General features: G+C 48.8%; 1 protein-coding gene across 8 annotated transcripts in view; it reads left to right on the forward strand.

Annotated features, from left to right (window-relative positions):
* Positions 1–26,264, forward strand: part of agap1 (ArfGAP with GTPase domain, ankyrin repeat and PH domain 1) — a 318,347-nt gene that overhangs the window by 127,485 nt on the left and 164,598 nt on the right. For all 8 annotated transcript variants that reach the window (XM_082963618.1, XM_082963619.1, XM_082963617.1 and 5 more), the window contains 2 exons: positions 2,453–2,594; positions 3,511–3,645. In XM_082963618.1, the coding sequence (XP_082819744.1) occupies positions 2,453–2,594; positions 3,511–3,645 (277 nt within the window). The remainder of the gene's footprint in view (positions 1–2,452; positions 2,595–3,510; positions 3,646–26,264) is intronic.

Consider the following 26,264-nt stretch of genomic DNA (forward strand, 5'->3'; position numbering starts at 1 on the left):
TAACATGGCTGTATTAACATGGCTGTATTAACATGGCTGTATGTATAACATGGCTGTATTAACATGGCTGTATTAACATGGCTGTATGTATTAACATGGCTGTATGTATTAACATGGCTGTATTAACATGGCTGTATTAACATGGCTGTATTAACATGGCTGTATTAACATGGCTGTATGTATTAACATGGCTGTATTAACATGGCTGTATGTATTAACATGGCTGTATTAACATGGCTACATGGATGTATTAACATGGCTGTATTAACATGGCACTATCATCTGTGGTTGATGACAGGGTGGGTTTCCTGTACACAGACTAAACCGATTTAGTCCGAGAGTAAAACTCCACTTTATTAGAATTCTCTGTTGATCATCCTTTTTAATCCAGAACGAGTGTTAGTCTGCGTCCTGGAAACGGATGCTCTCTAACCTAACCACACATGCAGTCTGAACCACTAACCTGTGTTAAAGCTACAATCCTTATTTGAAACAATATTAAAAGCGTAGCCCCGCCCCTGTTTTGGTAAAAAGCTGAGAAATGTTGCCACTCTAGTTCATAGGGTTATGGACACCTGCACTGACCATCCATATCATATCAAACGTAGCATTTTAACCAGGTTTTCAGGCTATATAGTGTGTGTTTACATACATTGGCGTAAAACAAGCTTGTATTTTGGTTTCTGTTGGGCTACGACAGTTGAACTAAGCTCATGAGGCAAGTTATATTCTTCAAGAATCAATTGGGTGTGTGTGTGTGTGTGTGTGTGTGTGTGTGTGTGTGTGTGTGTGTGTGTGTGTGTGTGTGTGTGTGTGTGTGTGTGTGTGTGTGTGTGTGTGTGTGTGTGTGTGTGTGTGTGTGTGTGTATAATTAATTTAGAAGTCCAAAAATAGATGTAGCAACTAAGGATTCTAGCTTTAACCTTACTGTCCTTGTCTCTCTCCCGCTCTCTCTCTTTCCCCCTTCTCTCTTCCTCTGTCTCTCTCCCGCTCTCTCTCTTTCCCCCCTCTCTCTTCCTCTGTCTCTCTCCCGTTCTCTTCCTCTGTCTCTCTCCCGCTCTCTCACTTTCCCCCCTCTCTCTTCCTCTGTCTCTCTCCCGCTCTCTCTCTTTCCCCCCTCTCTCTTCCTCTGTCTCTCTCCCGCTCTCTCTCTTCCCCCCTCTCTCTTCCTCTGTCTCTCTCCCGCTCTCTTCCTCTGTCTCTCTCCCGCTCTCTCTCTTTCCCCCCTCTCTCTTCCTCTGTCTCTCTCCCGTTCTCTCACTTTCCCCCCTCTCTCTTCCTCTGTCTCTCTCCCGCTCTCTCACTTTCCCCCCGCTCTCTTCCTCTGTCTCTCTCCCGCTCTCTCACTTTCCCCCCCTCTCCTCTGTCCTCTCCCGCCCCCTCCCCCCTCTCTCCCGCCCTCCCGCTCTCTCTCTCCCCCCCTCTCTCCTCTCCTCTCCCGCCCCCTCCCCTCTCTCTCCCGCCCTCCCGCTCTCTCCTTTCCCCCCTCTCTCTTCCTCTGTCTCTCTCCCGCTCTCTCACTTTCCCCCCTCTCTCTTCCTCTGTCTCTCTCCCGCTCTCTCCTTTCCCCCCTCTCTCTTCCTCTGTCTCTCTCCCGCTCTCTCTCTTCCCCCCCCTCTCTCTGTCCTCTCCCGCCTCTCTCTCCCCCCCCTCTCCTCGTCTCCCCCGCCTCTCCTCCCCCTCTCCTCCTGTCTCTCTCCCGCTCTCTCTCTTCCCCCCCTCTCTCCTCTCCTCTCCCGCCCCCTCCCCCCTCTCTCCCCCTCTCTCCCGCTCTCTCTCCCCCCTCTCTCTTCCTCTGTCTCTCTCCCTCTCTCTCTCTTCCCCCCCTCTCTCTTCCTCTGTCTCTCTCCCGCTCTCTCTCTTTCCCCCCTCTCTCTTCCTCTGTCTCTCTCCCGCTCTCTCACTTTCCCCCCTCTCTCTTCCTCTGTCTCTCTCCCGCTCTCTCACTTTCCCCCCTCTCTCTTCCTGTCTCTCTCCCGCTCTCTCTCTTTCCCCCCTCTCTCTTCCTCTCTCTCTCCCGCTCTCTCACTTTCCCCCCTCTCTCTTCCTCTCTCTCTCCCGCTCTCTCACTTTCCCCCCTCTCTCTTCCTCTGTCTCTCTCCCTCTCTCTCTCTTTCCCCCCTCTCTCTTCCTCTGTCTCTCTCCCGCTCTCTCTCTTCCCCCCCTCTCTCTTCCTCTGTCTCTCTCCCGCTCTCTCTCTTTCCCCCTTCTCTCTTCCTCTGTCTCTCTCCCGCTCTCTCACTTTCCCCCCTCTCTCTTCCTCTCTCTCTCCCGCTCTCTCACTTTCCCCCCTCTCTCTCCTCTCTCTCTCCCGCTCTCTCACTTTCCCCCTCTCTCTTCCTCTCTCTCTCCCCCCCTCTCTCTTCCCCCCCTCTCTCTTCCTCTGTCTCTCTCCCTCTCTCTCTCTCCCCCCCTCTCTCTTTCCCCCCTCTCTCTTCCTCTGTCTCTCCAGTTTTCCCTGTGGGTGGATGCAGTGATATTTGTGTTCAGTCTGGAGGATGAGATCAGTTTCCAGACAGTCTACCATTACTACAGCCGCATGGCTAACTACCGCAACACTGCTGAGGTACCTCTGGTGCTGGTGGGGACGCAAGGTGAGACACACACACACACACACGCACACACACGCACACACACACACACACGCACACACACGCACACACACACACACACACACACACACACACACACACTGGCACGCAGAGACGCACACACACTGGCACGCAGAGACGCACACACACGGGCACGCAGAGACACACACACACACTGGCACGCAGAGACACACACACACACACTGGCACGCAGAGACACACACACACACACTGGCACGCAGAGACACACACACACACACTGGCACGCAGAGACGCACACACACTGGCACGCAGAGACGCACACACTGGCACGCAGAGACACACACACACACACACACTGGCACGCAGAGACACACACACGCACTGGCACGCAGAGACACACACACACACACACACACACACACACACTGGCACGCAGAGACACCACACACACACACACACACTGGCACGCAGAGACACACACACACACACACACTGGCACGCAGAGACACACACACACACACACACTGGCACGCAGAGACACACACACGCAGAGACACACACACACACTGGCACGCAGAGACACACACACACACTGGCACGCAGAGACACACACACACTTGCACGCAGAGACACACACACACTGGCACGCAGAGACACACACACACACTGGCACGCAGAGACACACACACACACTGGCACGCAGAGACACACACACACACTGGCACGCAGAGACACACACACAAAGTGCATGAACAGAATACTTGGTTACACCATTGTTCCATACACTTTGTTGCATCTTTTGTCCAGCTATCTGAAGTCCCTTCCTTGGAGTGCCTCTGCCACCTAACGCCTGTTTGGAATTACTGCAATAAGACATGCACTTCCTCTCTATCAGCACTAGAGGGCGCCACATGATTGGCTATTTCTGTGATTGCAGACGCTATCAGCTCAGCCAATCCCCGGGTCATCGATGACACGCGAGCACGCAAGCTGTCCAACGACCTGAAGCGTTGCACCTACTATGAGACGTGTGCCACCTACGGCCTCAATGTGGAACGGGTCTTCCAGGACGGTAAGACTACTCCACCGGAGATGTTATAGAAAACTAAGATAACTAACCTACGGCCTCAATGTGGAACGGGTCTTCCAGGACGGTAAGACTACTCCACCGGAGATGTTATAGAAAACTAAGATAACTCACCCTTTGAGTTGTCTGTTCTAACTCAACAATAACTGTAGATTCAACACAACTTAGATACAGGAAGTTGGGAGACAGACTTATGAGAATAGACATTTTAGAATGTGTTTATGCAGGTTAAATGTTTCTCACAGGTTGTGGATTTGGTTTCATTTGGGGTAGCAAGTATCAGCCATAAAATACAGTTGGTCAGCTGAACCCACTACCTGTAATTCATACATCTCTACAGTGTGCAGCCAAAGCTCCTTCCTTCCTTCATAAAGACATGACAGGAAACAGCAAGGTGACATTCCCCCTGATGACTGGCCGTTTGCTTGGTCGTAATCATCTGTCAATGAACCATTAAATGGACCCTCTCACCTATTTAGCTGAACAGAACCGCAATTCCATTTTATAATACAGGGAGGGGAGCGGGCTGAGTCACAATGTCCCTCTTATGGACAACGGCGCCCAGTCCAGCAGCACCAGCCATTCGCTGGCCACGTCACATGATCTCAACCAGCATGGAGAAATACATAAAACACATGATGAGGAATGAGAGGGAGAGGATGGCTCAAGAAATTTGGCTGACCTTTAACTCCAAAATATATATGGCTGTTCTTGGACTCCCTTTTCCATCAAGAAATATGGCTGACCTTGGACACCCTTTGCCCCTGAGAAATATGGCTGACCTTTCATTCCCTCTTCATTAAAGTGTCCATGTCTCCATAGAAAGTATGAGAAGGTCTGCACTCACTACTGTAAGTCTCTGGATAAGAGCGTCTGATCAGTGACTCATGTCAGAATGGCTCCATGAAGCCACAGTGTTGTCTAGCTAGACTCTGTTCAGAATGGACCTGTATGGTCTATAGCAGCTTGTTGGAGGCGATGTCTTCTAGAAGTCTTCACTATACTACTATAGTGTGGTCACCCATGTTAATATCAGGTAGGAGCCCTGCTCCAGTAAGAGTCAATCCTGAGGCTGTTCTGCTATATCACCTATATTAATCACCAAGCTGTAACTCATGAATAAAGCTGGGGTGTCATCATGGGCCCAGCTAGGCTGTAATTAGTGAAATATATGGCATGCAATCAGTGGTTCATTACCAGCAGCCCCCGATACACCAAATCATCCTCCACAATGACAAGTGTCTCTCTGTGTGTCTCTCTGTGTGTCTCTCTGTGTGTCTCTCTGTGTGTCTCTCTGTGTGTCTCTCTGTGTGTGTGTCTCTCTGTGTGTCTCTCTGTGTGTGTCTCTGTGTGTGTGTCTCTCTGTGTGTCTCTCTGTGTGTGTGTCTCTCTCTGTGTCTCTCTGTCTCTCTGTGTGTGTGTCTCGCTGTGTGTGTGTCTCGCTGTGTGTCTCTCTGTGTGTGTGTCTCGCTGTGTGTGTGTCTCGCTGTGTGTGTGTCTCGCTGTGTGTGTGTGTGTGTCGCTGTGTGTGTGTGTGTGTCGCTGTGTGTGTGTGTGTGTCGCTGTGTGTGTGTGTGTGTCACTCTAGTCTGCTGGACTCATTGCTGTTTTATTTCCACTTGTATCACAAAATGCTATTTTCTGTAACCAAGAACGTGGATTTCGAAATGATTCATCATGAAATGAATGATGGTAAACATGATAAATCTAAAACCCTTAATGACCATTGTGTGTCCAGGTGAGAAAAGGTTGTCATTACATTGACTGACCACTAGAGAGCAGTAGGTGAATACACATGAAGACTGTTGTGATCTCTTCAGACCAGCGTTTCAGTGGAGCCCTGCTGGTGTCCATCTGAAAGTCTCTTTCAATATGACTACTGAGGCTCTGTTTTCAGACATGATCAAATGCAAGACATTTATAATCAGTTTTTCATTATGCACTCTTGAAATCAGACTGTGGTGTTTCCAACCTGAATCCATCGATAGATGGTTTGAAAGAGTAAAAGAGGTCTCAGTGGATTTACAAGTGGTTTAGAAGTGGTTTGGGGTGTCAGACAGCAGCCGCCAGACTGCCTCCAGACAGACAGTAGCCTCCAGACTGACAGACAGTAGCCTCCAGACTGACAGACAGTAGCCTCCAGACTGACAGACAGTAGCCTCCAGACTGACAGACAGTAGCCTCCAGACTGACAGACAGTAGCCTCCAGACTGACTGACTGACAGTAGCCTCCAGACTGACTGACAGTAGCCTCCAGACTGCCTCCAGACTGACTGACAGTAGCCTCCAGACTGACTGACAGTAGCCTCCAGACTGACTGACAGTAGCCTCCAGACTGCCTCCAGACTGACTGACAGTAGCCTCCAGACTGCCTCCAGACTGACTGACAGTAGCCTCCAGACTGACTGACAGTAGCCTCCAGACTGACTGACAGTAGCCTCCAGACTGACTGACAGTAGCCTCCAGACTGACTGACAGTAGCCTCCAGACTGCCTCCAGACTGACTGACAGTAGCCTCCAGACTGACTGACAGTAGCCTCCAGACTGCCTCCAGACTGACTGACAGCAGCCTCCAGACTGACTGACAGCAGCCTCCAGACTGACTGACAGCAGCCTCCAGACTGACTGACAGCAGCCTCCAGACTGACAGACAGCAGCCTCCAGACTGACTGACTGACTGACAGCAGCCTCCAGACTGACAGACAGCAGCCTCCAGACTGACTGACTGACTGACAGCAGCCTCCAGACTGACTGACTGACTGACAGCAGCCTCCAGACTGACTGACTGACTGACAGCAGCCTCCAGACTGACTGACTGACTGACAGCAGCCTCCAGACTGACTGACTGACAGCAGCCTCCAGACTGACTGACTGACTGACTGACAGCAGCCTCCAGACTGACTGACAGCAGCCTCCAGACTGACTGACTGACTGACAGCAGCCTCCAGACTGACTGACTGACTGACAGCAGCCTCCAGACTGACTGACTGACTGACAGCAGCCTCCAGACTGACTGACAGTAGCCTCCAGACTGACTGACTGACAGTAGCCTCCAGACTGACTGACAGTAGCCTCCAGACTGACTGACAGTAGCCTCCAGACTGCCTCCAGACTGACTGACAGTAGCCTCCAGACTGACTGACAGTAGCCTCCAGACTGACTGACTGACTGACAGCAGCCTCCAGACTGACTGACTGACTGACTGACAGCAGCCTCCAGACTGACTGACAGCAGCCTCCAGACTGACTGACTGACTGACAGCAGCCTCCAGACTGACTGACTGACTGACAGCAGCCTCCAGACTGACTGACTGACTGACAGCAGCCTCCAGACTGACTGACTGACAGTAGCCTCCAGACTGACTGACTGACAGTAGCCTCCAGACTGACTGACTGACAGTAGCCTCCAGACTGACTGACAGTAGCCTCCAGACTGCCTCCAGACTGACTGACAGTAGCCTCCAGACTGACTGACAGTAGCCTCCAGACTGCCTCCAGACTGACTGACTGACTGACAGCAGCCTCCAGACTGACTGACAGCAGCCTCCAGACTGACTGACTGACTGACAGCAGCCTCCAGACTGACTGACTGACTGACAGCAGCCTCCAGACTGACTGACTGACTGACAGCAGCCTCCAGACTGACTGACTGACAGCAGCCTCCAGATCTATTCCTACTCCAGGGAAATCAGCTGGATCTGAAGGTGTTCAGTTTACTCATTCTCTCTATGGGAACCCCGGCCCTGCAGCACACACTTCTCTGGGATTTGATGGGTGTGTGTGTGTGTGGGGTGTGTGTGTGTGTGTGTGTGTGTGTGTGTGTGTGTGTGTGTGTGTGTGTGTGTGTGTGTGTGTGTGTGTGTGTGTGTGTGTGTGTGTGTGTGTGTGTGTGTGTGTGTGTGTGTGTGTGTGTGTGTGTGTGTGTGTGTGTGTGTGTGTGTGTGCGCGTGTTAGTTTATGTACAGTGAGATGATTGTAACAGCCCTCTGTTTTGGTGAGTGCAGCCGATGCAGCCGGCTCTAGATAGATACCATCCCAGTGTCAACTAGGCTATATACACAGGGACCAGTACTGAGTCAATGATAACTAGGCTATATACACAGGAACCAGTACCGAGTCAATGATAACTAGGCTATATACACAGGAACCAGTACAGAGTCAATGATAACTAGGCTATATACACAGGAACCAGTACTGAGTCAATGATAACTAGGCTATATACACAGGAACCAGTACAGAGTCAATGATAACTAGGCTATATACACAGGAACCAGTACCGAGTCAATGATAACTAGGCTATATACACAGGAACCAGTACAGAGTCAATGATAACTAGGCTATATACACAGGAACCAGTACCAAGTCAATGATAACTAGGCTATATACACAGGAACCAGTACAGAGTCAATGATAACTAGGCTATATACACAGGAACCAGTACTGAGTCAATGATAACTAGGCTATATACACAGGAACCAGTACCGAGTCAATGATAACTAGGCTATATACACAGGAACCAGTACAGAGTCAATGATAACTAGGCTATATACACAGGAACCAGTACCGAGTCAATGATAACTAGGCTATATACACAGGAACCAGTACTGAGTCAATGATAACTAGGCTATATACACAGGAACCAGTACTGAGTCAATGATAACTAGGCTATATACACAGGAACCAGTACTGAGTCAATGATAACTAGGCTATATACACAGGAACCAGTACAGAGTCAATGATAACTAGGCTATATACACAGGAACCAGTACCGAGTCAATGATAACTAGGCTATATACACAGGAACCAGTACTGAGTCAATGATAACTAGGCTATATACACAGGAACCAGTACAGAGTCAATGATAACTAGGCTATATACACAGGAACCAGTACCGAGTCAATGATAACTAGACTATATACACAGGAACCAGTACTGAGTCAATGATAACTAGACTATATACACAGGAACCAGTACAGAGTCAATGATAACTAGGTTATATGCACAGGAACCAGTACTGAATCAATGATAACTAGGTTATATACACAGGAACCAGTACCGAGTCAATGATAACTAGACTATATACACAGGAACCAGTACAGAGTCAATGATAACTAGGTTATATGCACAGGAACCAGTACTGAATCAATGATAACTAGGTTATATACACAGGAACCAGTACCGAGTCAATGATAACTAGGCTATATACACAGGAACCAGTACCGAGTCAATGATAACTAGGCTATATACACAGGAACCAGTACCGAGTCAATGATAACTAGGCTATATACACAGGAACCAGTACAGAGTCAATGATAACTAGGTTATATACACAGGAACCAGTACCGAGTCAATGATAACTAGGCTATATACACAGGAACCAGTACAGAGTCAATGATAACTAGGTTATATACACAGGAACCAGTACCGAGTCAATGATAACTAGGTTATATACACAGGAACCAGTACAGAGTCAATGATAACTAGGTTATATAAATGTGTAAATCCTCTGTGTGCTGCTGAGCCAGGAAGGAGCTTTAGAGACTGAATACCCTGCTATTATCCTGTTAGTTGTTACACTGCTGGTAAAGCCAAATCTACTGTCATTCTCAGGGTGTGAGTGTGGGCGTGTCTGACAGCCAAGTCTGTCATCTGTGGTAAATGAATGCCAAGAAAAGTCTAAAATCCTTATTAGTGACACGGTCTCCTTTTTCATTTAATTATCCTCAATTAATCATGCCTTTTAGAATTATCCACTACAGTGGAATTCATTGATGAGTACGAAAATGATTATTTTAATGTTTTGTGCCGCAGCCGCGCCTTGGCAGCAGTTTTCTGCCCAGAGGTGTGTGTATCTCTCTTTTTCTCTCTCTGTGTGTGTGTGTGTGTGTGTGTGTGCGCGCGCCAAGTACATGTATGCACACGCACACACGCTTGAGTTTGCCTGAATTAGCCTCCCTTCCCTCTTGCATCCAAGCTGCACATTTGCCGTAATTACTACTTTACATGACCTTAATTTGGAGACGGAGGACTGTAGTAATGACGCTGTGTGGCGGGGGCTCTGTGCCTCTCTGCCTTCGCTAGAGGAGGATGTGTGGCGGGGGCTCTGTGCCTCTCTGCCTTTGCTAGAGGAGGATGTGGTTGAGATGCTCAACAAAAATAATTGGTCCGAGGCGATCGTATGATCCCCCCCCCCCCCTCCCCCCACACACTAATTCTCCTGTAATAGAGGACCAATAGCATCATCTCTAGTCATCTACCTCCCGTGTTTCTCTCATCTACTCACGCTCTCTGAATGTAATCTCAGACTCCATTTTGTTGAATAAAAGGTGACCTTTTGATTGTGGAGCGTGTTCGCCTGACTGTAGGACTTGGTGCTCATACTCTTTTCTCTCTCTCCCCCCCCCCCCCCCCACACACACACACACACACACACACACACACACACACACACACACACACACACTGTTGGAGCCCGTTATGTCTGTGACACTTGACACGCGCTTTGGATGGAAGGAACTGTGGATGTTTGTTATGATGGTGAAGATTACTGTTATTTTTATATTAGTATTGTTTTTAATCTAATTCTGACTTAGTTTTATTTGCTGGTATACTGCAGTGCATTCAGAAACAGCTCTGTTTAGAATGACATTATTCCTCCTACTTTCACCATTCAGTCGTTGTGCAGATAAATGGCGTTTTAAAACACAGATGATAAATGAGTGTTGTAGATTTAGCTCGTCTTCCTTAATTCATCGCCAGGGGAATAGTGAAGCAGACAGTTGAAAATGAAGCTGCAATTTATAAAACAGAAATCATTCCTCAACACATTCTGCGTATTGATCTTTGCAGCCTTGCATGCGTAGTCCGTGATCTCACTTTAACTATGGATCCGTTTCTGTTAGACATACGATATGTATACCATCATTTACGCAAGCTACATGTAAATACATACATTATGAAGCACATGCTCATATAGGCTATGAATCCCCATGCCATAAGTTAATGTCGATTTGCACTAATTTGACATGATTCCAATGGGACTTTATGGAAATTCAAAGTAACAGTAAAATAATGCCAAGTCTTGTTTTAAATCAAATCGAACAGCCAATGAGTTGTAACGTGTGAACAAGGATATAATGAGTTGTAATGTGTGAACAAGGATATAATGAGTTGTAATGTGTGAACAAGGATATAATGAGTTGTAATGTGTGAACAAGGATAAAATGAGTTGTAATGTGTGAACAAGGATATAATGAGTTGTAATGTGTGAACAAGGATATAATGAGTTGTAACGTGTGAACAAGGATATAATGAGTTGTAACGTGTGAACAAGGATAAAATGAGTTGTAACGTGTGAACAAGGATATAATGAGTTGTAACGTGTGAACAAGGATATAATGAGTTGTAACGTGTGAACAAGGATATAATGAGTTGTAATGTGTGAACAAGGATATAATGAGTTGTAATGTGTGAACAAGGATATAATGAGTTGTAATGTGTGAACAAGGATATAATGAGTTGTAACGTGTAACAGGATATAATGAGTTGTAACGTGTGAACAAGGATATAATGAGTTGTAACGTGTGAACAAGGATATAATGAGTTGTAACGTGTGAACAAGGATATAATGAGTTGTAACGTGTAACAGGATATAATGAGTTGTAACGTGTGAACAAGGATATAATGAGTTGTAACGTGTGAACAAGGATATAATGAGTTGTAACGTGTGAACAAGGATATAATGAGTTGTAACGTGTGAACAAGGATATAATGAGTTGTAACGTGTGAACAAGGATATAATGAGTTGTAACGTGTGAACAAGGATATAATGAGTTGTAACGTGTGAACAAGGATATAATGAGTTGTAACGTGTGAACAAGGATATAATGAGTTGTAACGTGTGAACAAGGATATAATGAGTTGTAACGTGTGAACAAGGATATAATGAGTTGTAATGTGTGAACAAGGATATAATGAGTTGTAATGTGTGAACAAGGATATAATGAGTTGTAACGTGTGAACAAGGATATAATGAGTTGTAATGTGTGAACAAGGATATAATGAGTTGTAATGTGTGAACAAGGATATAATGAGTTGTAATGTGTGAACAAGGATATAATGAGTTGTAATGTGTGAACAAGGATATAATGAGTTGTAATGTGTGAACAAGGATATAATGAGTTGTAATGTGTGAACAAGGATATAATGAGTTGTAACGTGTGAACAAGGATATAATGAGTTGTAACGTGTGAACAAGGATATAATACATGATCCTGTTGCATGAGTGGTCAGAACATTTACCATTAAAATAATTGGCACAGATACACAGTCATCTACATGCATTAGATTTATATGATGGGGGAGGAGGGGGCAAATGAAGAGGATTCGTTTGTTTTGGCAGGGTCGTGTGTGTGTGTGTGTGTGTGTGTGTGTGTGTGTGTGAACATGCTATGTAGTGGTCCTGTCACTATGCTTTCGTGGTTCAGTGTTTTTGTGGGGTCAGAGGTTCTCATGGTAGAACCACACGGTAGGAGTGGGTTTGTGTATTAATGTGTACAGTGCAGAAAGTATTCATACCCCTTGACTTATTCCACATTTTGTTGTTAGCCTGAATTCAACATTTTATAAATATATTTTTTTTTCCTCACCCATCTACACACAATACCCCATAATTCAGTGGTTGTAAAGATGGGGAGAGGTCTGGCCGTAATAAAGAGAGGCTCTGCTTTTTTGACACCACACTCCAAAAAGCAAGTTCTAGTTCTGTTTAATCTTGATTAGTGTCCAGTTGTGTGGTCCAGTGCTGCAAGGAAAGACCTAGTTAAGCTGCAGCTGGCCCAGAACAGAGCGGCACGTTTTGTTCTTCATTGTAATCAGAAGGCTGATATAAATATGTCAGGCTCTCTTGGCTAAGAGTTGAGGAGAGACTGACTACATCACTTTTTATTTTTATTAGAAACATGAATGTGTTGAAAATCCCAAATTGTTTGCATAGTCAGCTTACACACAGCTCTGACACACACACTTACCCCACCAGACATGCCACCAGGGGTCTTTTCACAGTCCCCAGGCCCAGAACAAATTCAAGAAAACGTACAGTATTATAGAGCCATGATTGCATGGAACTTCCTTCCATCTCATATTGCTCAAATAAATAGCAAACCTGGTTTCCAAAAACAGATAAAGCAACACCTCGCAGCACAACGCCTCTCCCCTATTTGACCTAGATAGTTTGTGTGTATGCATTGATATGTAGGCTACATGTGCCTTTTTAAAAATGTATGTAGTTCTGTCCTTGAGCTGTTGTTGTCTATTGATGTTCTGTATTATGTCATTCTGTATTATGTTTCATGTTTTATGTGGACCCCAGGAAGAGTAGCTGCTGCTTTTGCAACAGCTAATGGGGATCCTAATAAAATACCAAATAATGACGAAGTAAAAACTTGTTTTTAGAAATTTTGCACAGTTATTGAAAATGAAATGCACATCTCATTTACTTAAGTATTCACACCCCTGAGTCAACACTTCGGCAGCATTTACAGCTTTGAGTCTTTCTGGGTAAGTCTAAGAGCTTTCCACACCTGAATTGTAAAACATTTGCCCATTATTATTTTCAAAATTGTTCAAGCTCCGTCAAATTGGTTGTTGATCATTGCTAGACAACCATTTTCAGGTCTTGTCATAGATTTTCAAGTAGATTCAAGTCAAAACTGTAACTCGCCCACTCAGGAACATTCACTGTCTTCTTGGTTAGCAACTCGTGTAGATTTGTCCTTGTGTTTTAGGTTATTGTCCTGCTGTAAGGTGAATTCATCTCCCAGTGTCTGGTGGATAGCAGATTGAATCAGGTTTTCCTCTAGGATTTCGCCTGTGCTTAGCTCCATTACGTTTATTTTTTAGCCTGAAAAACTCTCCGTTCCTTAAAACAATTACAAGCATACCCTTAACATGATGCAGCCACCACTATGCTTGAAAATATGGAGAGTGGTACTCAGTAATGTGTTGTAATGGATTTGCCCCAAACAACTTTTTTTCTCCACTTTTTCAGGACAAAAAGTTTATTGCTTTGCCACATTTTTGCAGTATTACTTTAGTGCCTTGTTGCAAACAGGATGCATGTTTTGGAATATTTTTTATTCTGTACCAGCTTCGTTTAGGTTGATGTTGTAGAGTAACTATAATGTTGTCGATCCATCCTCAGTTTTCTTCTATCACAGCCATTAAACTCTGTAACTGTTTTAAAGTCACCATTGGCCTCATGGTGAAATCCCTGAGCGGTATCCTTCCTCTCTGGCAGCTGAGTTCGGAAGGGTGCCTGTTTCTTTGTAGTGACTGGGTGTGTTGATACACCATCCAAAGTGTAATTAATAACTTCATGCTCAAAGGGATATTCAATGTTTGTTGTTGTACCCATCTACCAATAGGTGCACTTCTCTGCGAGGCATTAGAAAACCTCCCTGGTTTTTGTGGTTGAATCTGTGTTTGAAATGCACTGCTTGACTGAGGGACCTTACATATATTTGTATGTGTGGGTTACAGAGATGAGGTAGTTATTAAAACATAATGTTAAACACTGTTATTACACACAGAGAGTCCATGCAACTTACTACTTGACTTGTTAAGCACTTTTCCTCCTGAACTTATTTAGGCCTGCCATAACAATGGAGTTGAATACTTATAGACATTTCAGCTTTTAATTTAAAAAACATAATTCCACTTAGACATTATGGGGTATTGTGTGTAGGCCATTGACAAAAAATATAAATGTCATCCATTTTAAATTCAGGCTGTAACACAACAAAATGTGGGAAAAGACAAGGGGTGCAAATACTTTCTGATGGCACTGTATTTTTCTATGACATACACATAATGACCTGTGATGCTCTATCTGGTCAGGGGGCTTTGGCCTGGGCAGGCTGTCTGTCTGTCTGAGGGATGGGGTGTGATGGGGGTGGTGTTCTATGGGGTGAGGGGGGGTGACAGGGATCCTGACAGCGCCCTGGCCCATCGTCGCGCTAATTTAATTATCCTAATTACGGTCGCCATGGCAAGTCGCGCGCACCGCTGCAGCCGCCCCCATGCCAGAGCCGGGACGCAGTGCTTCGTTAGCACACACTAACGAGCTGAGAAGCCTCGCTGTCCTCTTGCTGGAACACACACACACAGAAGCATTCACACACATACTCACGCTCCAGGGACACTGATTTACGGTACTGTCACTGTCCTATACCTTTTATTACTGTAATTAGTTACTGTGTTATAATGGACACAGTCAGGATTCTAATGCCACTGGATTTCACCAAGTCTAGAAGTTCTGAATCCATTCATTCCAGATCATCCCTAGAACAATAGTGAACTAGGAAATCAGTCCACTTGTTGACGAAACCATACATGATCAAAGAGATTACGACAACCAATCCAAATGAACTGGCTTCTGTGGAGCAAAGTAGATCCTATCACCTCTCTACCTGTATCTCTGAATGACATTCACAATAGTGTTCAGCTCTGTTGCTCTCTTAAAGTGGAACTGACAGCATTTTAACAGTTCTATAATAATATAGAGTAGGAAGGCGGCAGTGCGTTTGGACTGTGTGTTTACAGGCGACTTTAGATCATTAGAACTTATTCAGCAAAAGCCATAAAATACTTTACAGTCCTATTGATCAAATAACCAATGGAAAGGTAGACTCTCTCTCCCTCAGTTATACACAACAACAAGATCAACAACTAATGCTAGCCAGAGCAAAATCTAACGAAGAAACATTAGATAAACCCTCTCAAACTTTTTCAGCTTGTTGGCCGTCAAAATGACACTGATAAACAATGGGGAATTGTAGGCTCCTCGTCCTTCAACAGCTTGCCTGCCATGTTGCATGAGCGTTCTTGACTAACTATACATTTTTCTGCCTATGTTTACTGACACCAGTCATATTCAGCAGGTGTTGCGCGTTCGTAAATTCATCAGTTATTCTGCGCTCTGACACACTCAGACGAGAATGCTCTGAAATCAGAGTAGATAGCCAGAGTGCATTTGCGAATGCAAGAGATATGCTAACTGTATAACAGTCGTTCAAGTTCTTGCTAGCTAACCAAATGACACCTGCATCTCCAGCTGTGTGTAGCCACTGAAAACGATACGAGGGGAAAAAGTCAGTCACTCACCCACTCCTCCAATGACATGACATCCTCCTAGCAGCTAGCTATCTAGCTAACGTTAGGCTCTGTGTTTTTAGCTTGCTACATAAATAGATACGCTAGCCTATTAGCCACATTATGACTGACTTGTGATCATTTCCCTTCCTAGTTTGATTGTATTGACATTCCCAGCCTTAGTTATATTCGTTCGTTTTTGTCTAAAACATTGAGTCATGGAAACTGAAACATTGCATTCCAAATGGAGGCAGGTAACAATGTACCAGGCCAGCTGTGATTTATAACCTGATAGCAATATTTTTTGGAATGCAAAGAAATGTATTGGTGAATTATATTAATCATGCATTGAACTGCATCGATCTATTCTGCCAACAATGTCTTACTGTACATCATGGAACGTTGAGTCAAATAGAACCTACTTTTAAAACCTCTTTTAAAGTTGGTTTTGTAGCATCAACTGGGAATTTGATATTTTTGACTGATATTATGATTGTCTGTTTCATATCTGCATATCTAAGTTCCACTTTAACCCAGTGTATTCACATGTACGCTAGTTACCATGGCATCATACCAAGCATTGTTTCCAATATTCCGACCAAATAAATATCTCATCTGTGGAAACAGAAGGGGCCCATGTCCTTTTTCTGGCTATGTTCCTCAGTCCTCACACACACAGAGGGAAATGAGTGTCTGTCAAGATGAGGGCGGTTATTAAGACAAATTAGCTGTGGATTGTTTTGATAACAAATCTAAGGACCTGTCGGAGTAGATCAGTGTTTCCCCTGGCCTGGCGGCACAGCAGGCGCCCTGCTGACAGTAGACGAAGACAGACATGAGGCGCTGCAGCAGCAGCAGTACACAACACTATCCATGTGTGACCGTACGTAGCTCTTATGGGGCCTCTGTGTCTGTATGTCAATGTGGGGCCCTTATTTTGGTTGACGTGGGCCTCGTCTGTGTCCATGCGATGTGGGGCCCCTGGCAGAGAGAGAGAGAAAAGATAGTCAGTAAGAGGGCAGGTCTAATGGAGGATGGTCTAATTACTGGGTTATAAGTGAGGTACAATAGTGACCTTTTCCCCAGTGGATCCCTGGCAGGCGCCACACACACACATACACACACACGGCAGGCCACAGCTAGCGCCTCATTATCTGACACGTTAGCTCCTTCTGACTCATTAGTTAATATTTATAGCAGGCCTCCACTAACCACCCTGACCGCACCCTCAACACCACTTTCTCTCTCTCTTCCTCTCTCTCTCTCGCTCTCTGTGTGTGTCCGTCCCTCTCTCTCTTCACACTTTGTCCAGTTGGGTGTTGGAGGGAAAAGGTTAGCTGTCTCACCTCCTCAGCCTGTTAGCTCTCTTCCCCCTCAGCCTGTTAGCTCTCTCCCCCCTCAGCCTGTTAGCTCTCTCCCCCCTCAGCCTGTTAGCTCTCTGCCTCCTCAGCCTGTTAGCTCTCTGCCCCCTCAGCCTGTTAGCTCTCTGCCCCCTCAGCCTGTTAGCTCTCTCCCCCCTCAGCCTGTTAGCTCTCTCCCCCCTCAGCCTGTTAGCTCTCTCCCCCCTCAGCCTGTTAGCTCTCTCCCCCCTCAGCCTGTTAGCTCTCTCCCCCCTCAGCCTGTTAGCTCTCTCCCCCCTCAGCCTGTTAGCTCTCTGCCCCTCAGCCTGTTAGCTCTCTCCCCCTCTCAGCCTGTTAGCGCTCCCCCCCCTCAGCCTGTTAGCTCGCTGCCCCCTCAGCCGTTGGCGCTCCCCCCCCTCAGCCTGTTAGCTCGCTGCCCCCTCAGCCGTTGGCGCTCCCCCCCCTCAGCCTGTTGGCGCTCTCCCCCCCTCAGCCTGTTGGCGCTCTCCCCCCCTCAGCCTGTTGGCGCTCTCCCCCCCTCAGCCTGTTGGCGCTCTCCCCCCTCAGCCTGTTGGCGCTCTCCCCCCCTCAGCCTGTTGGCGCTCTCCCCCCCTCAGCCTGTTGGCGCTCTCCCCCCCTCAGCCTGTTGGCGCTCTCCCCCCCTCAGCCTGTTGGCGCTCTCCCCCCCTCAGCCTGTTGGCGCTCTCCCCCCCTCAGCCTGTTGGCGCTCTCCCCCCCCTCAGCCTGTTGGCGCTCTCCCCCCCTCAGCCTGTTGGCGCTCTCCCCCCCTCAGCCTGTTGGTGCTCTCCCCCCCTCAGCCTGTTGGCGCTCTCCCCCCCTCAGCCTGTTGGCTGTCTCACCTCTCCAGCCTGTTGGCTGTCTCACCTCTCCAGCCTGTTGGCTATGTACCCCACCCCCTGGTGTAATGCACCATTGGTAAACAACTCTTTGACCTGTAGCGGAGCGTCAAGTCTAGGCCTAAAAGGCTCCTAAACAGCTGCTACCCCCAAGACATTAGACTGCTAAACTGTTATTCAAATGGCTACCTGGACTATTTACATTGACCCCCTTTTTTACACTGCTTCTACTCACTGTTTTATTATCTATGCATAGTCGCTTTAACCCTACATATACATATTACCTCAATTACCTCGACTAACCTGTACCGCCGCACATTGACTTGGTACCAGTACCCCCTGTATATAGCCTCGCTATTGTTTTTTTATTATGACAAATACATTTTTTTTTTTTTTTTTTAATGAATGACAATAACAGTGTTAGACCAGTGTTTCTTAAACTAGGGGTCACAACCCCATGAGGGGGTCGCCTGATTTTGAAATGGGGTCGCAAGAGAAACTCTGAAATACATTTTACAAATTTTGCTTGGTTCATAGAACTGAGGTTACATCAGTAACCTTGGCAACAGCTCGATAGGGTTGTAATAAACAGAACGCTTTCTGTTTTCTTCCTACAAATGTGGCTCTATCCTTTTGAAAGGTTTCAGCTACAAAATGTTATGACCCCATCAGTGAAAGATCAGACTCTCAGGAACACGGATGTGTCTCCTGTTACCCTGTACGATACCCACAAGCCTCATTAGAACAGAGAGGACAAGACCAGGCACTAAATCACACTGGGGAATAAGAATAGAAGTAATGATGATCTTTTCTACACAGAAGATCATACAAAATGATGACCTGATGATCTTCTGAACTTCCCAATACCTTTCTGATGCATTTCAATCACTGCAAACCATACTTCCTTCAGACTGAACTACTGTCACAGCTACTGTCACAAGTCACAGCTACTGTCACAAGTCACAGCTACTGTCACAAGTCACAGCTACTGTCACAAGTCACAGCTACTGTCACAGGTCACAGCTACTGTCACAGCTACTGTCACAGCTACTGTCACAAGTCACAGCTACTGTCACAAGTCACAGCTACTGTCACAGGTCACAGCTACTGTCACAAGTCACAGCTACTGTCACAAGTCACAGCTACTGTCACAAGTCACAGCTACTGTCACAAGTCACAGCTACTGTCACAGCTACTGTCACAGCTACTGTCACAGCTACTGTCACAATTCACAGCTACTGTCACAAGTCACAGCTACTGTCACAAGTCACAGCTACTGTCACAAGTCACAGCTACTGTCACAGGTCACAGCTACTGTCACAGCTACTGTCACAGCTACTGTCACAGGTCACAGCTACTGTCACAGCTACTGTCACAAGTCACAGCTACTGTCACAGCTACTGTCACAGGTCACAGCTACTGTCACAAGTCACAGCTACTGTCACAGCTACTGTCACAGCTACTGTCACAAGTCACAGCTACTGTCACAAGTCACAGCTACTGTCACAGCTACTGTCACAGGTCACAGCTACTGTCACAAGTCACAGCTACTGTCACAGCTACTGTCACAGGTCACAGCTACTGTCACAAGTCACAGCTACTGTCACAGCTACTGTCACAGGTCACAGCTACTGTCACAAGTCACAGCTACTGTCACAGCTACTGTCACAAGTCACAGCTACTGTCACAAGTCACAGCTACTGTCACAGCTACTGTCACAAGTCACAGCTACTGTCACAAGTCACAGCTACTGTCACAGCTACTGTCACAAGTCACAGCTACTGTCACAGCTACTGTCACAAGTCACAGCTACTGTCACAACTACTGTCACAGCTACTGTCACAGGTCACAGCTACTGTCACAGGTCACAGCTACTGTCACAGGTCACAGCTACTGTCACAGCTACTGTCACAGGTCACAGCTACTGTCACAGCTACTGTCACAGGTCACAGCTACTGTCACAGCTACTGTCACAGGTCACAGCTACTGTCACAGGTCACAGCTACTGTCACAGCTACTGTCACAAGTCACAGCTACTGTCACAGGTCACAGCTACTGTCACAGCTACTGTCACAGGTCACAGCTACTGTCACAGCTACTGTCACAGCTACTGTCACAAGTCACAGCTACTGTCACAGCTACTGTCACAGCTACTGTCACAGGTCACAGCTACTGTCACAAGTCACAGCTACTGTCACAAGTCACAGCTACTGTCACAGCTACTGTCACAAGTCACTGCTACTGTCACAGCTACTGTCACAGGTCACAGCTACTGTCACAGGTCACAGCTACTGTCACATGTCACAGCTACTGTCACAAGTCACAGCCACTGTCACAGCTACTGTCACAGCTACTGTCACAGGTCACAGCTACTGTCACAAGTCACAGCTACTGTCACAAGTCACAGCTACTGTCACAGCTACTGTCACAAGTCACTGCTACTGTCACAGCTACTGTCACATGTCACAGCTACTGTCACAAGTCACAGCCACTGTCACAGCTACTGTCACAGCTACTGTCACAGGTCACAGCTACTGTCACAAGTCACAGCTACTGTCACAAGTCACAGCTACTGTCACAGCTACTGTCACAAGTCACTGCTACTGTCACAGCTACTGTCACAGGTCACAGCTACTGTCACAGGTCACAGCTACTGTCACATGTCACAGCCACTGTCACAAATCACAGCCACTGTCATAAGTCACAGCTACTGTCACAAGTCACTGCTACTGTCACAGCTACTGTCACAGGTCACAGCTACTGTCACAGCTACTGTCACAGGTCACAGCTACTGTCACAAGTCACAGCTACTGTCACAGCTACTGTCACAGGTCACAGCTACTGTCACAGGTCACAGCTACTGTCACAAGTCACAGCTACTGTCACAGCTACTGTCACAGCTACTGTCACAGCTACTGTCAGACTGGTTTGTAATAAACTGTCATTGCCCCAATTTTTTTTTTTTTAAGTAAAAATTGGCAGTTTTTTACGCAGTGGTGTCACAAAAATCTTTTGATCAAAATGGGGTCGCAGGCCCAAAAACGTTTGTGAACCCCTGGTATAGACTATATAAACATACTTCCATATGATGCCTGGCTGGCTGACTGGAGTTAAAATGCATTAAGTTGCCTGGTCTGTAGCAGTTAGCTCTGGGCTGTCCTCTCCTCCAGTCTGCCTGGTCTGTAGCAGTTAGCTCTGGGCTGTCCTCTCCTCCAGTCTGCCTGGTCTGTAGCAGTTAGCTCTGGGCCCTCCTCTCCTCCAGTCTGCCTGGTCTGTAGCAGTTAGCTCTGGGCCCTCCTCTCCTCCAGTCTGCCTGGTCTGTAGCAGTTAGCTCTGGTCTGTAGCAGTTAGCTCTCGGCCGTCCTCTCCTCCAGTCTGCCTGGTCTGTAGCAGTTAGCTCTGGGCCCTCCTCTCCTCCAGTCTGCCTGGTCTGTAGCAGTTAGCTCTGGGCTGTCCTCTCCTCCAGTAGCAGTTAGCTCTGGGCTCTCCTCTCCTCCAGTCTGCCTGGTCTGTAGCAGTTAGCTCTGGGCTGTCCTCTCCTCCAGTTAGCTCTGGTCTGTAGCAGTTAGCTCTGGGCTGTCCTCTCCTCCAGTCTGCCTGGTCTGTAGCAGTTAGCTCTGGGCTGTCCTCTCCTCCAGTCTGCCTGGTCTGTAGCAGTTAGCTCTGGGCTGTCCTCTCCTCCAGTCTGCCTGGTCTGTAGCAGTTAGCTCTGGGCCCTCCTCTCCTCCAGTCTGCCTGGTCTGTAGCAGTTAGCTCTGGGCCCTCTTCTCCTCCAGTCTGCCTGGTCTGTAGCAGTTAGCTCTGGGCTGTCCCCTCCTCCAGTCTGCCTGGTCTGTAGCAGTTAGCTCTGGTCTGTCCTCTCCTCCAGTCTGCCTGGTCTGTAGCAGTTAGCTCTGGGCCCTCCTCTCCTCCAGTCTGCCTGGTCTGTAGCAGTTAGCTCTGGTCTGTAGCAGTTAACTCTGGGCTGTCCTCTCCTCCAGTCTGCCTGGTCTGTAGCAGTTAGCTCTGGGCTGTCCTCTCCTCCAGTCTGCCTGGTCTGTAGCAGTTAGCTCTGGGCCCTCCTCTCCTCCAGTCTGCCTGGTCTGTAGCAGTTAGCTCTGGTCTGTAGCAGTTAACTCTGGGCTGTCCTCTCCTCCAGTCTGCCTGGTCTGTAGCAGTTAGCTCTGGGCTGTCCTCTCCTCCAGTCTGCCTGGTCTGTAGCAGTTAGCTCTGGTCTGTAGCAGTTAGCTCTGGTCTGTAGCAGTTAGCTCTGGGCCCTCCTCTCCTCCAGTCTGCCTGGTCTGTAGCAGTTAGCTCTGGGCTGTCCTCTCCTCCAGTCTGCCTGGTCTGTAGCAGTTAACTCTGGGCTCTCCTCTCCTCCAGTCTGCCTGGTCTGTAGCAGTTAGCTCTGGGCTGTCCTCTCCTCCAGTCTGCCTGGTCTGTAGCAGTTAGCTCTGGGCCCTCCTCTCCTCCAGTCTGCCTGGTCTGTAGCAGTTAGCTCTGGGCTGTCCTCTCCTCCAGTAGCAGTTAGCTCTGGGCTCTCCTCTCCTCCAGTCTGCCTGGTCTGTAGCAGTTAGCTCTGGGCTGTCCTCTCCTCCAGTTAGCTCTGGTCTGTAGCAGTTAGCTCTGGGCTGTCCTCTCCTCCAGTCTGCCTGGTCTGTAGCAGTTAGCTCTGGGCTGTCCTCTCCTCCAGTCTGCCTGGTCTGTAGCAGTTAGCTCTGGGCTGTCCTCTCCTCCAGTCTGCCTGGTCTGTAGCAGTTAGCTCTGGGCCCTCTTCTCCTCCAGTCTGCCTGGTCTGTAGCAGTTAGCTCTGGGCTGTCCCCTCCTCCAGTCTGCCTGGTCTGTAGCAGTTAGCTCTGGGCTGTCCTCTCTTCCAGTCTGCCTGGTCTGTAGCAGTTAGCTCTGGGCCCTCCTCTCCTCCAGTCTGCCTGGTCTGTAGCAGTTAGCTCTGGTCTGTAGCAGTTAACTCTGGGCTGTCCTCTCCTCCAGTCTGCCTGGTCTGTAGCAGTTAGCTCTGGGCCGTCCTCTCCTCCAGTCTGCCTGGTCTGTAGCAGTTAGCTCTGGGCTGTCCTCTCCTCCAGTCTGCCTGGTCTGTAGCAGTTAGCTCTGGGCCCTCCTCTCCTCCAGTCTGCCTGGTCTGTAGCAGTTAACTCTGGGCTGTCCTCTCCTCCAGTCTGCCTGGTCTGTAGCAGTTAGCTCTGGGCTGTCCTCTCCTCCAGTCTGCCTGGTCTGTAGCAATTAGCTCTGGTCTGTAGCAGTTAGCTCTGGTCTGTAGCAGTTAGCTCTGGGCCCTCCTCTCCTCCAGTCTGCCTGGTCTGTAGCAGTTAGCTCTGGGCTGTCCTCTCCTCCAGTCTGCCTGGTCTGTAGCAGTTAACTCTGGGCTCTCCTCTCCTCCAGTCTGCCTGGTCTGTAGCAGTTAGCTCTGGTCTGTAGCAGTTAGCTCTGGTCTGTAGCAGTTAGCTCTGGGCCCTCCTCTCCTCCAGTCTGCCTGGTCTGTAGCAGTTAGCTCTGGGCCCTCCTCTCCTCCAGTCTGCCTGGTCTGTAGCAGTTAGCTCTGGGCCCTCCTCTCCTCCAGTCTGCCTGGTCTGTAGCAGTTAGCTCTGGTCTGTAGCAGTTAACTCTGGGCTGTCCTCTCCTCCAGTCTGCCTGGTCTGTAGCAGTTAGCTCTGGGCTGTCCTCTCCTCCAGTCTGCCTGGTCTGTAGCAGTTAGCTCTGGGCTGTCCTCTCCTCCAGTCTGCCTGGTCTGTAGCAGTTAGCTCCTCCTGTAGTAGTTAGCTCTGGGCTGCCCTCTCCTCCAGTCTGCCTGGTCTGTAGCAGTTAGCTCTGGGCTGTCCTCTCCTCCAGTCTGCCTGGTCTGTAGCAGTTAGCTCTGGGCTGTCCTCTCCTCCAGTCTGCCTGGTCTGTAGCAGTTAGCTCTGGGCTGTCCTCTCCTCCAGTCTGCCTGGTCTGTAGCAGTTAACTCTGGGCTCTCCTCTCCTCCAGTCTGCCTGGTCTGTAGCAGTTAGCTCTGGTCTGTAGCAGTTAGCTCTGGTCTGTAGCAGTTAGCTCTGGGCCCTCCTCTCCTCCAGTCTGCCTGGTCTGTAGCAGTTAGCTCTGGGCTGTCCTCTCCTCCAGTCTGCCTGGTCTGTAGCAGTTAGCTCTGGGCTGTCCTCTCCTCCAGTCTGCCTGGTCTGTAGCAGTTAGCTCTGGGCTGTCCTCTCCTCCAGTCTGCCTGGTCTGTAGCAGTTAGCTCTGGGCCCTCCTCTCCTCCAGTCTGCCTGGTCTGTAGCAGTTAGCTCTGGGCCCTCCTCTCCTCCAGTCTGCCTGGTCTGTAGCAGTTAGCTCTGGTCTGTAGCAGTTAACTCTGGGCTGTCCTCTCCTCCAGTCTGCCTGGTCTGTAGCAGTTAGCTCTGGGCTGTCCTCTCCTCCAGTCTGCCTGGTCTGTAGCAGTTAGCTCTGGGCTGTCCTCTCCTCCAGTCTGCCTGGTCTGTAGCAGTTAGCTCCTCCTGTAGTAGTTAGCTCTGGGCTGCCCTCTCCTCCAGTCTGCCTGGTCTGTAGCAGTTAGCTCTGGGCTGTAGCAGTTAGCTCTGGTCTGTAGCAGTTAGCTCTGGGCCCTCCTCTCCTCCAGTCTGCCTGGTCTGTAGCAGTTAGCTCTGGGCTGTCCTCTCCTCCAGTCTGCCTGGTCTGTAGCAGTTAGCTCTGGGCTGTCCTCTCCTCCAGTCTGCCTGGTCTGTAGCAGTTAGCTCTGGGCTGTCCTCTCCTCCAGTCTGCCTGGTCTGTAGCAGTTAGCTCTGGGCCCTCCTCTCCTCCAGTCTGCCTGGTCTGTAGCAGTTAGCTCTGGGCCCTCCTCTCCTCCAGTCTGCCTGGTCTGTAGCAGTTAGCTCTGGTCTGTAGCAGTTAACTCTGGGCTGTCCTCTCCTCCAGTCTGCCTGGTCTGTAGCAGTTAGCTCTGGGCTGTCCTCTCCTCCAGTCTGCCTGGTCTGTAGCAGTTAGCTCCTCCTGTAGTAGTTAGCTCTGGGCTGCCCTCTCCTCCAGTCTGCCTGGTCTGTAGCAGTTGCTCTGGGCTGTCCTCTCCTCCAGTCTGCCTGGTCTGTAGCAGTTAGCTCTGGGCTGTCCTCTCCTCCAGTCTGCCTGGTCTGTAGCAGTTAGCTCTGGGCTGTAGCAGTTAGCTCTGGTCTGTAGCAGTTAGCTCTGGGCCCTCCTCTCCTCCAGTCTGCCTGGTCTGTAGCAGTTAGCTCTGGGCTGTCCTCTCCTCCAGTCTGCCTGGTCTGTAGCAGTTAGCTCTGGGCTGTCCTCTCCTCCAGTCTGCCTGGTCTGTAGCAGTTAGCTCTGGGCTGTCCTCTCCTCCAGTCTGCCTGGTCTGTAGCAGTTAGCTCTGGGCCCTCCTCTCCTCCAGTCTGCCTGGTCTGTAGCAGTTAGCTCTGGGCCCTCCTCTCCTCCAGTCTGCCTGGTCTGTAGCAGTTAGCTCTGGTCTGTAGCAGTTAACTCTGGGCTGTCCTCTCCTCCAGTCTGCCTGGTCTGTAGCAGTTAGCTCTGGGCTGTCCTCTCCTCCAGTCTGCCTGGTCTGTAGCAGTTAGCTCTGGGCTGTCCTCTCCTCCAGTCTGCCTGGTCTGTAGCAGTTAGCTCCTCCTGTAGTAGTTAGCTCTGGGCTGCCCTCTCCTCCAGTCTGCCTGGTCTGTAGCAGTTAGCTCTGGGCTGTAGCAGTTAGCTCTGGTCTGTAGCAGTTAGCTCTGGGCCCTCCTCTCCTCCAGTCTGCCTGGTCTGTAGCAGTTAGCTCTGGGCTGTCCTCTCCTCCAGTCTGCCTGGTCTGTAGCAGTTAGCTCTGGGCTGTCCTCTCCTCCAGTCTGCCTGGTCTGTAGCAGTTAGCTCTGGGCTGTCCTCTCCTCCAGTCTGCCTGGTCTGTAGCAGTTAGCTCTGGGCCCTCCTCTCCTCCAGTCTGCCTGGTCTGTAGCAGTTAGCTCTGGGCCCTCCTCTCCTCCAGTCTGCCTGGTCTGTAGCAGTTAGCTCTGGTCTGTAGCAGTTAACTCTGGGCTGTCCTCTCCTCCAGTCTGCCTGGTCTGTAGCAGTTAGCTCTGGGCTGTCCTCTCCTCCAGTCTGCCTGGTCTGTAGCAGTTAGCTCTGGGCTGTCCTCTCCTCCAGTCTGCCTGGTCTGTAGCAGTTAGCTCCTCCTGTAGTAGTTAGCTCTGGGCTGCCCTCTCCTCCAGTCTGCCTGGTCTGTAGCAGTTGCTCTGGGCTGTCCTCTCCTCCAGTCTGCCTGGTCTGTAGCAGTTAGCTCTGGGCTGTCCTCTCCTCCAGTCTGC

Source organism: Salmo salar, chromosome 17 (assembly GCF_965601325.2).
Source record: "Salmo salar chromosome 17, fSalSal1, whole genome shotgun sequence".
NCBI classification, from domain to species: domain Eukaryota; kingdom Metazoa; phylum Chordata; class Actinopteri; order Salmoniformes; family Salmonidae; genus Salmo; species Salmo salar.